This window comes from Ciconia boyciana, chromosome 8 (genome assembly GCF_034638445.1).
Source record: "Ciconia boyciana chromosome 8, ASM3463844v1, whole genome shotgun sequence".
In the NCBI taxonomy this organism is placed as follows: Eukaryota; Metazoa; Chordata; class Aves; order Ciconiiformes; family Ciconiidae; genus Ciconia; species Ciconia boyciana.
The window spans coordinates 61670068-61684927 of NC_132941.1; the positions used below are offsets into that span (position 1 = coordinate 61670068).

A 14860-nucleotide genomic window follows, 5' to 3' on the forward strand; every position below is an offset into this window, starting at 1 on the left:
TAACACAAAGTAAGCTCCTCTCCTACTAGTTGTATGCTGGTGGTGTGAAAACACCATTACTTACCACCATCTGCAATCCAGTACTAACACATCTTTGCTCTGGGTTTTGCTTACTCTTAATTTGTTACTTTCTTTGAGCTGCTGCTTCCAGCATTTACTATAATACTATAAATAATAACTTAGTATAATAAGGAAGATAAAACTCATCTAGAAGATCTCCATAGGCACTATAAGGAGCAACCATAAAACCCTCTATGTTTTGTCAACTCATTTAATGCAATATTCTCTCCTGAAATAAAGAAAAATACAACTTTTAACAGAGAATTAGCTAAACCAGAATGAACAGCAGAGAGATTGAAGAGCATATACACGTGTGCTTTCCTAGTCACTTAGTTACAAACCTTGATGCTAAAAATAACTCAGCCCAAGTCCCAATTTAGCCCTTTCTGAAAACCTTGTACTCACACAATTCCCATTTTTTTCCTCCTTTCCACCCTTTCTCCTTGCCTCCAGAGTCTACTATCTTCTTTAGTACAATGAAGGCAATAACTCATGTTATACAAACAAATGGTAGAAGTTGACGTCAGCATCTGAGGGCCTTAGACAGAAGGTCTAATTTTAGACATCGTTCTCTAGGACAGAAATGCAGACATGACGGTAGCCATCAGGTTTAGAAAGAAGGGTGTGGGGGAAAAAAAAAAAAGAAATAACATGTTTTTATATGTGCACAGTAGGTAGGACAAAACGTAATATTCTTTAGGAAGAAAAGTTTAGGTCAGACATGAAGAAAAAATTCAATGGGAAGACTAATAAAGCACAAGAACATATAGGGATATAACCACCAACATACAGAGGCGTGTATAAGTTTATCGAAGGAGACTTTTGGCACACACATGTCCAACAGGTCTTAAAAATTAACACAAATGTAGTTGACCCTGCCTTGGAGTAAAGCGATGGACTAGATAATCCCCCATGGCCCTTGACAAGTCTACTTGTCTATGCTTGCACTATTCCCTCCTGGCACCAAATCATTCCCCTCTATAGAAGTCAGGGACTCTCGGTCCCAAACACTGATGCTGAACTTTTTGCAAACTAGACTGTTAGCAGCATTGTGTTTCATATCAGGATTGAGGATAAATAATAGAACCTCATTAATATACTTTTACTTGGAGAGTCAGTACAGTCACCAGCTAAACAAACTCCGACAAAGAAAATAATCATTCAAAATAATGAATTGTCATCTAGATTAAATGCAGCACTTCAGAAAAGTGTACTGTGATACCTCTGTAAAATTAATGAGGTCTTAGTAAAACCAGACCTCATTAAAGTATCTACCATTAAATCTTTCCTGGAAAATTGGAGAAAAAACATCTCTTGTGTAGATTGACTGACTTGTCAGCCAGCTCCTACTGTAAAGACCACAAGGTGAAATACGGCAGAACCAGGAAAAGCAGGAGTTCCTGGCTTTCAGACCAAATAAATTCCACTTGACAATATTGCCTAATTAGAGCTAATATAATCATCAAAATAGCAAAAATAAGAAAGAATACAATAAGAGCAAGTTAAATGAGAGATCCAATCCTCCAAGTGTTGCCAGATTCAATAAATGTGGTGCATAGATAAAACTAACCAGTGTTTCAATGACTTACACTTCAGTGACAGATTTAAAGGCCTGATTTTTCTTCAGTACAAAAGAACTTTGATATTCTGCCCAACACTTGAAAACTAGCACGGCTATGAACAACTTCACACAGAGATGATGTTAGGAAAAGTGAAGAAGAGCATTATCTTCATAATTATGTTTTAACCTTTTGCATCATGGCATTGTAAGATGTCCATCTCTGCATATTCAAATTCACTCACTTTTGGGAAGACCCACAAAGAGACAGGTAGACGGACAAAATTCAGAAGTAAAGAACGTTAACTAGTGTTTGAGGACCATCCAAAAATGATTAAATCAACAAAAGAAGAAGTGAAGCTGACAAAGCAGCACTATATTCATCCATTTTCTTCTTAGAAACTTTAAAAATACACTCAATTCCATGTATTCTTACACTTACTAGCAAGGACTAATGGATTTATAGAACCATAACTGGAACATTCTGAAACGTGAGTTGTGACCTCATTCCTCAGATGGAGAAAAATTAAAGACACATGAATTGTGAAGTATATTATTCCTCCTCCAAAAAGAACCCCAACCAAACAAAACCCACACCTCTTTTGTCTATATATTTCACAGTTTACGGTTCCCACTTTAATTGCTAATGGTTGCTATGGAGTCCCCAAATAAGCCTTCAAATAAGATTTAGTAAAAGTCAGCAATAAGCAGTGAATTTATGACTATGCAAAGTCATGAATTAGACATGATAAATTTCTACCAGCTATTATCATTCAGAAGATGGTTTGCTTCAGGTTTATTAACGTGAACCCGAATAAATCTTTTTAGCACTTCTTTTTGACAGAAGACAGTCAGGTTACCTCTAATAACTGAAAACATCTGCCAGTACAGAATTGGGCTACAATTTAACAAATTGTACTTCTTATTCTTGTGCTTTTATGAAAGTAAGGTTAGATTTTAGGTTTTACTCAAGCCTTGCACAAATTAACAAAACCACGTTTATAGAAGAAACACTATACGGAAGTTGTCCCAAGCTAATAAAATTCCGATACAAGTAAAAGGTGTAGAACTTCTCCCTGTTGAGGTGCATATGTAGGTAGTTAATACCAGCTCTATCGCGTTTTTATGTTTATTATTCAGAACATCGGAACTGTGAATCCTTAATAGGTATCTCCTTCTGCACAAACATACTCCTGTTGTATGCAGAACAACATACTGAGAGATACTCAAATCATTAACAGCATCAATATTATCAGCATCAAAATCATTAAATCATCAATATTCAAGTCTGATTATTTAAATCACCTCACATTTGGAATTACTTAAAAGACACAGTATATGACTTTGAACATTTCTCTGAAATAACCTGTATGGGAACTGGTTCTTCTGGGGTTTTTCATTTGGTTGGGTTTGGGTGGAGGGATGTGTTTAGTTTTTTAAAGACTGCATGAAAATAACGTAACCTGATCCAAGCCTCACACAGAAGATAACAAATGGATAGTTTTAAGAGGACCTGCTCCTATTTAATAACATTTATTTCTCCAGTATAGAGAAGTAAAGCACCAAAAAAAAAAAGTTTACTCAATTTGAGGAAAATTGTTTTGTAATCAAAGACCCATCAAATAAAAAGTTACAGGTATACAGCTGAAACTGTAGAAGGCCATGTCTCACAAATACAGCTTCACTCTGAAAATGACTTTCAGATACAATTCCTTCAAAGACTGTACAACATACATGCCAAAATTTCTGCTTCTGGACACATGTTTATTTTCTCAAGGGGCAGTACACTAATGAGAAAGAGACTTGTTCACTTCAGAGGTCAGCTGAGACCTATACAACAGACATTTCTTTCTGCCCTGATAAAAGTCTACAAATAATACAAACAGGCATAAATATACATACTATTTTCACTCCAGTTCTGCTACACTTCAATCACGTTAAACTTCAAGTAAACAACTGAAAAGAAATCCACATTTCCAAAATTAGAAAAATAAAGCCCCAGGGACGCGTTCATGTTTTTCCCAAGGGAGTTCTGACTGACAAAAAAATAAGTCCTGATTTCAACTATTTTAAAAGGAAAAATAAAGTTAAGAAAAAAGACATGGCTGGGATCTGTGTTTGTTTCTAGTAGAAAAATGGGATTCCAACTGGTTTTAACCCTGCAAATGCTGTGTGAAATTCAGCACAGCTTCAACACTTGCACCAAGGAAAAACTATAGTAATTTACCAATTACACACAGTATAGAACAGCAGCTTAAGAAAAAAAATAAAGAAGTAATTGCATTCACTATCTTTACCTGGTATGAAAACAACATGGAAACTGATATTCTGCTTTTAATAATTATATTTTCAGTAGAAATCCACTGTCAGCATTCAGTAATTGCTGTTGCTGTCCAGAAGAGAGCATCTCCTTAGTCCTGCTTTTTGGTGCTCATAATAATGTCATTTTCACAACCTGACTAGAAATGTCTTAAAGAAAAAAGAGAAGTAACCTAGAAAGTGGCCACAAACGCTTTGTAAGATGCTGTTCAAAGTAAATAAGAAATACTTTTAAATATTTATCACTAGCACTACAACAAGAACTAAAGAACGAATAATTTTTTGCCCATGGTATTTTTTATTCTGCCCCACATTCTCACAGTTGTGTATTCCAACATGTTTAGTTTCATTTACTCAGCGTGGGCTCTAAGCAGGTAGTAAGAGTCTTTCAGATGAGGAAAGATGAAAGGAGAAAGCTTTTAGGGAAGAAAGGAACAAAAGAAAAAAGGGGAAAAAAAGAGGGGAGCAGCAAGCTGTAAGGGACACTGCAATCCTGAATATAGCATATGGCTTATCAGATCCAAAAAACAGCCAGCCAACCTTCTAGTCAAAACACATTTGATAAAATATATGTAGAGAGATAAGGACTTCTTGCGCTAGTTACAACTTGAAGGAATATTAAAGCAACTTGATTTTCAGAAGCATTTAACACATGTACACCGAGTCAATCATTCAAAATACTTTTGGAAGTCTTGGCCAGCCACTTCAAAAGACTTCTCCAAATCCCTTTGGGTTTTAATGCCAAAACTCCAATATAATTCAGAGTAGTCTTTTTTCCCCTCACTCACTAACCCAAACCATTAGAAGGAACACTTGGGGTAAGTTCACAGCTCTGAAGAAATGCATGTTCAATCTTAGCTGCTGATGCTAATGTAGAGGAGTGTCCTGGCCAGTGGGGAAGTCCAGTGAAGAAATGGAAGGAAGGAAGAAAGAAAGGAGGCAGTTAAAAGTAATGTTAACAAGACATACAGATAAATAGGGATTTTCCCCCCACTTCTGCAACTCATCATTTTCAGGGCTTTATGATTATTGTATGTTTCTGCCTTTGTTTATTATTTTGTTGTTTGTTTTTAACAGTCTTGCCAAAAACTCAAAACCACTGTGTTGCCAAAACTTTTATTGCTTTCTTAGAGTAGATATTGTTTTTCAACACAGATATTTCAGTTCCTTATTAACAAATGGTATTGCAAGCAACAACTTGGCACTGTATAACAAGTACCGTCTTTTCAGAATATTTTGTTGACTATTTATGACCTGTTTATACAAAAAAATTGGTTTGTACTAATTTGAATGCATATTTATTCCTGTAAACTGACAAAATTAATCCTGGAAAAGCCACCAGTACAGACTAACTGCTAACAGACTTGAGCAGAACAGCTCCAGTCCTCCAAACTACTCTCAGCTTATCATCTTTTCCCATTATCAAGGTAAACAGTAATACCAGTGAGAAAAGCAGGCTGACAGCTGGTAGCAACTTCAATACATGCTGAATAAAAAGAGCAAGCACGGAGGTATAAAAATGCCAGCTCTTTTTGTGTGGAACTAGTGACACGTTTTGCAAAGCTGTCTGCTGCTCGGTGGCAGAACCGTAACAGCGTGTGCTTATACCCCAAAAACCATGGAGGATCACATTAAGTCACATCACATTAAGTCTCTTTCTCACACATTTCAGCTTATATAGCAAATCCAAGCTTATTGAAAAGGTTAACTAAATTCCACAGTCAGAAACAGCGAAAGAGTCAGGACAGGCGAGGATGAGCCTGACCTTTGTGGATCCCATGGACATGGAAGTCCAGGCTACCACTGGATGCATTTCGCTGCTGCAGGAGGAGTGATGCTGAAATTCCTGAAAGCAGCCAAAGAAATTGTCTCTCGAGTGCCATAAAATTCCAGGGGCACCACTTACGACCACAGTCAGTCCGAGGTATTTAGTTTAAGAATGATTAATCACAGATGAATCAGCCTTTTGTTTCTTTTCTGACATTTCAGAACCCTTTCTAGTATTCCATCTATCTGAAGTCTGGCCATGCCTTGATACTGAAGCAGACTGTTTGAACTAATTCCATTTACTTTGGCCTGCATACAAGTCTGGATAAAGATTTCAGTCAAAACACCTCTTCACATCATAGAACAGTCTTAAAATGGTACACAGAGATAACACAGCAAGAAGACATTAAATCTGTTACACACTTCAAAGTACACTGATGATTATTTACAGGCTTAGTAGAGCAACTTCAGGGAAAGCAATCATTGACCAAAACAAGTAACGATAAGTACTCCAATTGCAGTATTTGTATGCAAATATTGACACTGAAAAAGCCTCAGGAAACCCAGAAGTAAGGAAACTCACGGAGAAAACTTCACCAACCCCTTCCCAATGCAAGAACTTAGAGGAGAACTTGATTTCAGGTGAGCAGAGGTCTAAGTGGCAAATGCAGGGCAGCAAGTACATTTATTATTCACACCAGAAGCACAAACCCAAAATCTATTTAGCATCACCCACCACAAGACTCAAAATCAGTATCAAAGAACTGTAATGGAAAGAACAGAAAGGATCTCAAGGAGTTCAGCAGTGACTGGAAAACGTGAATTTAGTAACATAGAGCCATGGAGTAAAATTTTTTACTTGGAAAGATGCAGGATAAAACAGACTGAGTATCAGTATGGGAAAAAAATCCAAGATTCTCTCGAGCATCTCTCTGATATGGCTGTTCTCCAAAGGTGGTTCTTTTATTTCTGTAATTCTATGACCATGTTTGTAAACAAATGCCTTTAACTGAAAAGCATTAACAAGTACAGATACAGTACTTCAACACAAGAAGCAAGCCTGAGACCAACATCATCCTAAAGTAAAATACTTTCTTATACTTAACATTTTATCACAGACTCCAAAATGCATTAGGAAAAAGACTTTGCATCTTATGAGTCCTGGAAAATTTTCCAGAAGACTATTTTCCAACATAAGAACTACCACATCTAACAGAGCCTGAAAAGTTTTACCACAAGGTCATGCATTTCTTCAGAGAACCATTTTAATCTTGTATTACCCTAACCTACCCGGAAAAAAATGGAACAAAGCCATTGCTTAAGGTTTTTCATAGCATTTTTCCATATTAATATAGTTAATAGGACTACAGAAATCCTTTTGTCTCAATTTAATGTAGATTTTGTTTTACCAGTTCATAAATATTAACCCATACATGGGAACAAATCTAAGAGAAGCTGGGAAGTAAAAAATAGCCTAATATTGCAATATATTCCCTTCCCCCATCTTAAGTAATTTCACCGGTACTCCACCGTTTTAAAATCACATTGCAATCAAATGCAAGCTGTTTGGGAACAAAAGGAAAAGGAAGGGAACAGAGAGTCAAAAGGGAGCTTTATTTTTAAAAATTTCTGTAATTACCTCTGATCCATGGGGTGGATGATACTCATTGACCATTGAACTTCCTGCCTGATAATCCGGAATTCTTCAACTCTGTTACTGAGCCATAGGAATCCTGACCTGGGGATCCTCTTCCAGGACACCCAGGCCTCCCATCTTCAGCTGGACTACACTGACTATTTATGTCCAAAAGTGTACCATTCGTGGAAATAGAATACTTTAGATGAAAAGGTCCAACAACGTATCCTCTGCCAGTTCAGCCCCTGACCTGCTCAGCGGTGGCTAAAAACATTCAGCAGCGGAACGGAGCAGTTGCGCTGTGAGCAACTGGTCTGACGTTCTGGCCATATCGGAAGGTGACTGCTCAAAGAAACTTTCTTGGATAAAGATATAGATATCATTTTAAGAAGAACTGCACAAAAAGCAGGACAAGCATACTAGCAGCCTGATTAAAAAATAAATACTTCAACAAAATACTCTATCAATGCCTTGGACCTCCTTAGAGCACTCATCATAACCAAGATGATCTGATGCAGAGGGGAGGAGCTGTTACTGTATATGGCTCAGTCCCTGGTATATATGATCACCCATTACCAATGCTTTAAAAACTGATGTTTGACTATTACTTTACATCCACAAAAAAGTTAGAATCCAGAAGAGATGTCTACAATTTGCATTCCAAGAAAGTACCCATGCAGAACAAGGCTTTAATGCTTGCTGTTGGATATCTATACCTCCAATCTAGGAGTCACATGTATTTAAAACCAAAACATCCAGCTATGTTCTCATGTGCACAATATTAATGCATCAGTCTTGGATTGTAATATGAGTACAACAGTTCATTGCACAGATCCCCAATTACTCCAACCAGGTCTTGAACAGAAGACTGAGTTTTACTCCACGCAAAGTGGAACACTGTCAAACTCCTTAAATCGACATCATAAAGTCACTGTTCCTTATTCATCAGCTATCCCTCCCCTCAATCAGCAGGAAGAGACACAGCTGTAGAGTACAAACCAGTAGTACTGCATTTCCATCAAAATTCAGCTTAGGCATTTCCACTGCTCACAATCTGTGACTAGCAGAATGAAAATTTTCAAAGATTTCCAAAATCCTGTGACTTTACTGTAAATAAGTATAGCATGCATGTGTTCTTCATAAGACACTGCTTATATAAAGAGGTGATGCTGTGTCTAGCCTCCGTTTCTAAACATCCTAGGACAAATAATTTGCAAAGAAAATTACAAGCAGAGGATAAAAAACAGTGGTTAGCTGTTCAGCTCCTTCCTTTTCTTTCCTTCATTTAATTTGCTTACCTGATGTCAGTTTAACAACAGTTACCTACAGCCTGTCATTCTTCCACACTAATATCGTTAAGGGAAGGGAGCGTCTAACATCTCTGTTAAACTGGAATAAAGCAAAGTCTTCGACATCTAATGCCTCTAAGTCAACCAGGCATTACTGAAATTACTTAATCCGCAAAGTCAGTACTTACCCACCCTACTTTACCACTACAAATCACTTCACAAGAGCAGTAGCATTATCCAGATGCATTTCAAAGCTTAGTTTTAAAATTTGTTTCCAGTGTACTATTTCAGCAAGGGTAAAGTGGAACTACAGAATTAACGTCAACCTGATTTTCAATTGCATTACATTTGGCCACTTCCAAAACAAATATACACAGGAAAAGAAATATAAAATAAAATAAAAACCCTTGCAATTCATTTATTAAATTATTACTCTCCCAACACAGAGCATACTTACCTGCTGTTGTGTGTGTTCTAAATATATATGTATCAGTTTTCTTCTTCTCCCCACCCCCTGCCCTGGTAATTCTCATACTAGGCCACACTTAATTACCTAAGCACATTGACATGTATAGGTTTCTGGAAGACTAAAATGTATGTTCTACCAAATCACAGTCATATCAGATAGTCATTAAGCCTAAGCAAGGGAAGAAAAGGAGCTTTGGGGAGGGGGGGGCGGTGCGGGGGGAAGTCCCACTACAATTTATTCAATTTCCATTATTTGAGAATGAAAACTAGAAGCATCGTGAGAATCTTATATTCTTGATGCGATCATTTTCAAACAACAGCACAGGCCCAACAGAAGAGATACCACATTATAATAAATAATACAAATGTACAGTGGCTACTGAGGTTAGCTCCCAGTTTTACAGCATTTAATCTTCATATTTTAATACTTTGCTGGCTCCTTTAATACATTGACTTATACATGAGCTTTGTTTAATCCATGTATACAAAGTTCACGTTTTTGTTAAAACTTAGTACAAGCAGCTGAACCCAAAGTTTCTTAGCAATGATATCTTTCAGAACTGGGACGCTTTTTGCCATTATAGTCAGATTTGTTTCTTTTCTTAAGTGCTCTATTAAACTAAATGCATTCTTTTTATGAGTCTTGAACTATGTAGGTTGTAGAATAGACAAGGGATGTTAAATTGCAGTGTCTCAACATGAACAAATCATCCCAAACTTTTAAATATTTCCAAAGAGTGGAGCAAGTAATCAGAACCTATGGTTCAAGCTGGTGATGCGATAGCCTTTAAGATGATTTAGATGACAGAGGCAGTGTTTTCCAACTCACCCATTTGCTTCCCTCAAACTTAATATTCTCTTTGTTTGGCCACCAGATGTAGATGATAAACTCAAGTTGGCAAAGAGAGGGGAAGGAAAAGAAAAAAAAAAAAAAAAAAGAGGACAGACAAACATCTTCTAATAAAAGGAGAGGGAGGGATTTGTTATTTGTTATTTTCAGAAGACTGAATCATCATGGTCACCTGTAGCGTAGGCCACAATAAAGCTAAAATGGTTTTTCCTTCACAGCTCTCACTTCAATGAGCCTCACAAGTTTTTGGCTATTTGAAAACTAGCTGAAAACACTGCAGATTTTTAGCACGCTTTGAGGAAAAAGAAGAAAAGAAAAGAAAACACTGCACCTTTTACTCTAGGTTTCATGAGCTTTGTATCTTTCCACATTATTAACAGATATATTTGGTTACATGTAAATGTTCAGCAAATTTCTATCAACGTTCAGGACTCTGAAATTGTATTCAAAAAGCAATGACACATTTACAAGGAAAAGATACCACATTCACGAGATCTAAAAAACACAGAAGAGACACCCTTAGGCACTCAGGTCTAAACAAAGTTGAAGCTAACAGGGGTTACAAAGGAGGTTTGGTGACAGATTGGTTATTCTAAACGTTCTGTGGATTCTCCTGACCCTTTCCTCAAAAATCTGCTACCTGGCTCAAAATTGCTGCTAACCTAGCTTCTCACTGGTCTCATCGGCAGAGCAAGTCCCCTATCTCTAAGAAAAAACAAAGAGGAAAAACCCATGTCCAGCCAAGACCACGAAGGCATGTTATCACTGCCTGTAGTCACTAAGCAACAGTTCCACAAATACGTGAACCTAAAAAAGGGAGAATTTTAGTCTATGGAAGATATACTGTAAACATGAGATAGCCAGGTAACCAAATGACAAACTATTATCTGACAGCCTTGAAAACCTCTCCATGTGAACTGTTTTTAAGCCAACTTGTAATAAATACCACATGCAGCTAAATTAAAAAAAAAAAAAAAAAAAAAAACCTACGCCAAGTTAAATAGTAACCAACGTTCAAATTTAACCATATAAAGTCTACATTAAAATCCAAAATGACAGTTACAAAATATTATATTACTACGAACACTGTCAAATGCTTTGAATAATAGTACACTAAGGAAATAAGTAAAAACACACTTTACCTTGTATCTCATTTTGGGGCATGAATGAATGTAGAAACCCATATAATAAAAACAGAGATCAGGAGCTTTTTCATGAAGTTGCCTAGTAAAAGCAATTTCCCTGTGAAAGGAAAGAAGAGACTAATTACTTTTGAATACAATTCTTATATTCATTTTACCTCTTCATATTGAAATATTTTACAGCTACCTGGCTCTTGACCTATTTAAAAGACTAGACTTCTATCAAATAAAAAATGAAGATGATAAACTCAAAACTAATGGTTAAAAAACCCCAAAGAAAATAAACTGAAAATTAATGCTTAAAAACAAACAAACAAATCGCCCCAATGCAAAACAACATGTCAGGCTTAAAAATACTTTCATTTTTGTGTTTTGTCCTGCTAATTGACCAACTTGAAATTCAAATAAAAGTGAATAAGGGTCTCTATTTAACATGTTTCCTCTTAATATTCACGTACATTAGAATTCTACAGAAATCTGACCCAGCTATTGTACACAGACTGGCTAACATGGCTCAGGAAAACATCAGACTATTTTTAAAAAACAAGACTGAAGGATGAGCCTCTTGTTTGTTCTCTTATTTGCATTCTAGCAATTTACATGTAAAAACATCCATCTTTATGTAACAAAAGGTATTTTTCACCTATCCCATGTTTGTTTCTATGATTTTCTCATTTATTCTGAAAGACAGTGTCAATGGATTCCAAAATAACTTTGCTTTTTATTGGCACAAGGAAAATAGTATTATTACAAAGATTCTGCCATTGTTTCCACTATAACACTCATTTTTACAGCATTTGTAACTTTGCAGTTCAGATTTGTACCAAATTTGGTAAAATATAGATGTTGGTTCTTACTTTCAGTGTCGAAGGGATAAGAGGATATGAGCACGTGCATATAGGAAGCATGTACAAATACTGGAGGTTTTTTTAATCCCTTAATATTAAGTTAGTAATGCAGATCTTTAAATACACTGAAAACCTAACATTTCAGCTGCATGTAGTTTGCCAAGACCATCATGGGTCCATGATAACTCTGTATCAACATACATCCGTTCCAAGAGGAGAACGTCTATCTGAAAATCCAGGTAAATACAACAGACTCCAGAAGTGAGATTTATGTACTCCCAAAAATCTACAAACATGCACTTCATATATATAATCTTTAAGACATAGCATAAAGTTAAACCACCTTACTGTTTCATGCAGATTATCCTGGACCTAATTAAGCAAACACCTTTCTGCAATTCAAAAAGCTGGAACACTACAGGGGAAAAACAACATTATCTTTGCATTTCAAACTCTCTGAAACACCCTTTCCAATTGGACTACACTGTTGGATTTAATAAAACAAAAAGACTCAAAGTAAACCGAAAGTGAAGTCAATAGACCATAATGGAATGAGGTAAAAATTGGGTTGCAGCAGCAGTCTTACCATGGGCAACAAAGCTTCGTGCAAGCAAATTAGTGCACGTGATACCAGAGCTAGCTTGCTTAGAACTACTGCCAGTATCCAGCGATACGCCCTAGGTAAGGACCCTTAACTCAAGGTCTTGCTCTATCTTTCATTCATCTATTCAGCCAACGCCACTCCAGGCAAAGTTTTACTGGGGGGATGCTAAAGCATCCCTCTCTTTCCTCTATCCAGGAGTGTGGGCCCTGATCCAATGCAAGAGAATCCTCCGACTCCATCATTTTAAACCAGGAGCAGCAATCAGGTGTCACTGTAATGCATAACTCGCATCTACCTGCATACGTTCTGCCTAAATCCCTTCGGAAAAGGGACTACAGACTTGCAATTACCTTTTTGTAAAGCTTTCAGTTATGGTACATATCTAAAGAATTATAATGGCTGTTAGTGCTTGGCAAGAGTAGTCAACTAGCGAGGAAGACATACGTTCATTTCATCAATACAAAATTCAGACTTAGTATTTCAGTGCTACATAACCCAATTCCAAAAGAAGTTCAAGTACTTGTCCTCTTACAAAACAGAGATTATGAATCACAGAATCGTATAGGTTGGAAAAGACCTTTAAGATCAAGTCCAACCATAAACTTAACGCTACCAAGATCACCACTATACCATGTCCCTAAGCACCACATTCAAACGTCTTTTAAACACCTCCAGGGATGGGGACTCCACCACTTCCCTGGGCAGCCTGTTCCAATGCTTGACCACCCTTTCGGTGAAGTAAAATTTCCTAATATCCAGTCTAAACCTCCCCTGGTGCAACTTGACGCCATTTCCTCTTGTCCTATCACTTGTTACCTGGGAGAAGAGACCAACCTCCACCTCTCTACAACCTCCCTTCAGGGAGTTGTAGAGAGCGATAAGGTCTCCCCTCAGCCTCCTTTTCTCCAGGCTGAACAACCCCAGGTCCCTCAGCCGCTCCCCATCAGCCTTGTGCTCCAGACCCTTCCCCAGCTCCGTTGCCCTTCTCTGGACACGCTCCAGCCCCTCAATGTCTCTCTTGGAGTGAGGGGCCCAACACTGAACACAGCATTCGAGTTGCGGCCTCACCAGTGCCGAGTACAGGGGGCAATCACTGCCCTAGTCCTGCTGGCCACACAATTTTTGATACAAGCCAGGATGCCATTGGCCTTCTTGGCCACCTGGGCACACTGCTGGCTCATATTCAGACGGCTGTCAAGCAACACCCCCAGGTCCTTCTCTGCCTGGCAGCTTTCCAGCCACTCTTCCCCAAGCCTGTAGCGTTGCATGGGGTTGCTGTGACCCAAGTGCAGGACCCGGCACGCAGCCTTGTTGAACCCCATACAATTGGCCCCAGCCCATCGATCCAGCCTGTCCAGGTCCCTCTGCAGAGCCTTCCTACCCTCCAGCAGATCAACACTGCCGCCCAACTTGGTGTCATCTGCAAACTTACTGAGGGTGCACTCGATCCCCTCATCCAGATCCTTGATAAAGATATTAAACAGGACTGGCCCCAACACAGAGCCCTGGGGAACACCGCTTGTGACCGGCCGCCAACTGGATTTAACTCCATTCACCACCAGAGAATACCACCATAGAATACTAAGCTTGTCTACTATTCATGACTTTAGGTAGTAGGGGGAAGGAGGGAGAAGGTTTAACTTTTTCCTGCAAATAAGAATAAGAATCACTCAATATTTCTTGATGATTTTTTTTTTCCTTTGGTAAGACTGGCATTTCACAAGTAGCTACTTCTCCCCTCATTCTTTACTTACATGCCCACATATTTCAAATGATCTTTAAATCCTATCCTTTCTACGACTCAGCAGCAAAAATTCTCAAAGTAGCATGAAGTGGAAGTGACAGCACTGCAATGCAGTTTAACCTCCTCAGAGTAAAATTGGCAACAGCTTTGAAGATATCAGATTCCTCTGCAACTTCCTAAATCCTCCCTAACTCTTAAGACTTTTTTCCCTTTTTGAAAGAAGAACAAAGGTGGCTCCCTCTAAGACTGTAGGGAACTCATTTTTATTGCCTTAAAAGTTGCAGAATTTATAAGCTGCTTTTTCACTAGTTGAGCCACACACTCACGTTACACCGACAAAGTTTTAAATTTGTTATGTAGAAAATTTAAAATAATTTCAAGAATTCATAAGTAGATAATGTCAGTCTATTATTACATAAAGTAATGTGATACGTACAAATACTGAAAAACAACTCTTAGGAGGACTTAGTATTTTATGTTATATGCTCACCTTGCATGGAAAAAAAATAATAGTCTAATTTCAAGTATCTACCATATGTAATAAAATACTTCTACAAATCTAGACCACTAATAGA

At 37.7% G+C, this 14860-nt stretch overlaps 1 protein-coding gene across 5 annotated transcripts in view; it reads right to left on the reverse strand.

The window, feature by feature from the left end:
* The window catches only part of ATE1 (arginyltransferase 1), an 87659-nt gene that overhangs the window by 38667 nt on the left and 34132 nt on the right, over window positions 1-14860 (reverse strand). For all 5 annotated transcript variants that reach the window (XM_072869839.1, XM_072869842.1, XM_072869840.1 and 2 more), the window contains one exon: window positions 11090-11189. In XM_072869839.1, the coding sequence (XP_072725940.1) occupies window positions 11090-11189 (100 nt within the window). The remainder of the gene's footprint in view (window positions 1-11089; window positions 11190-14860) is intronic.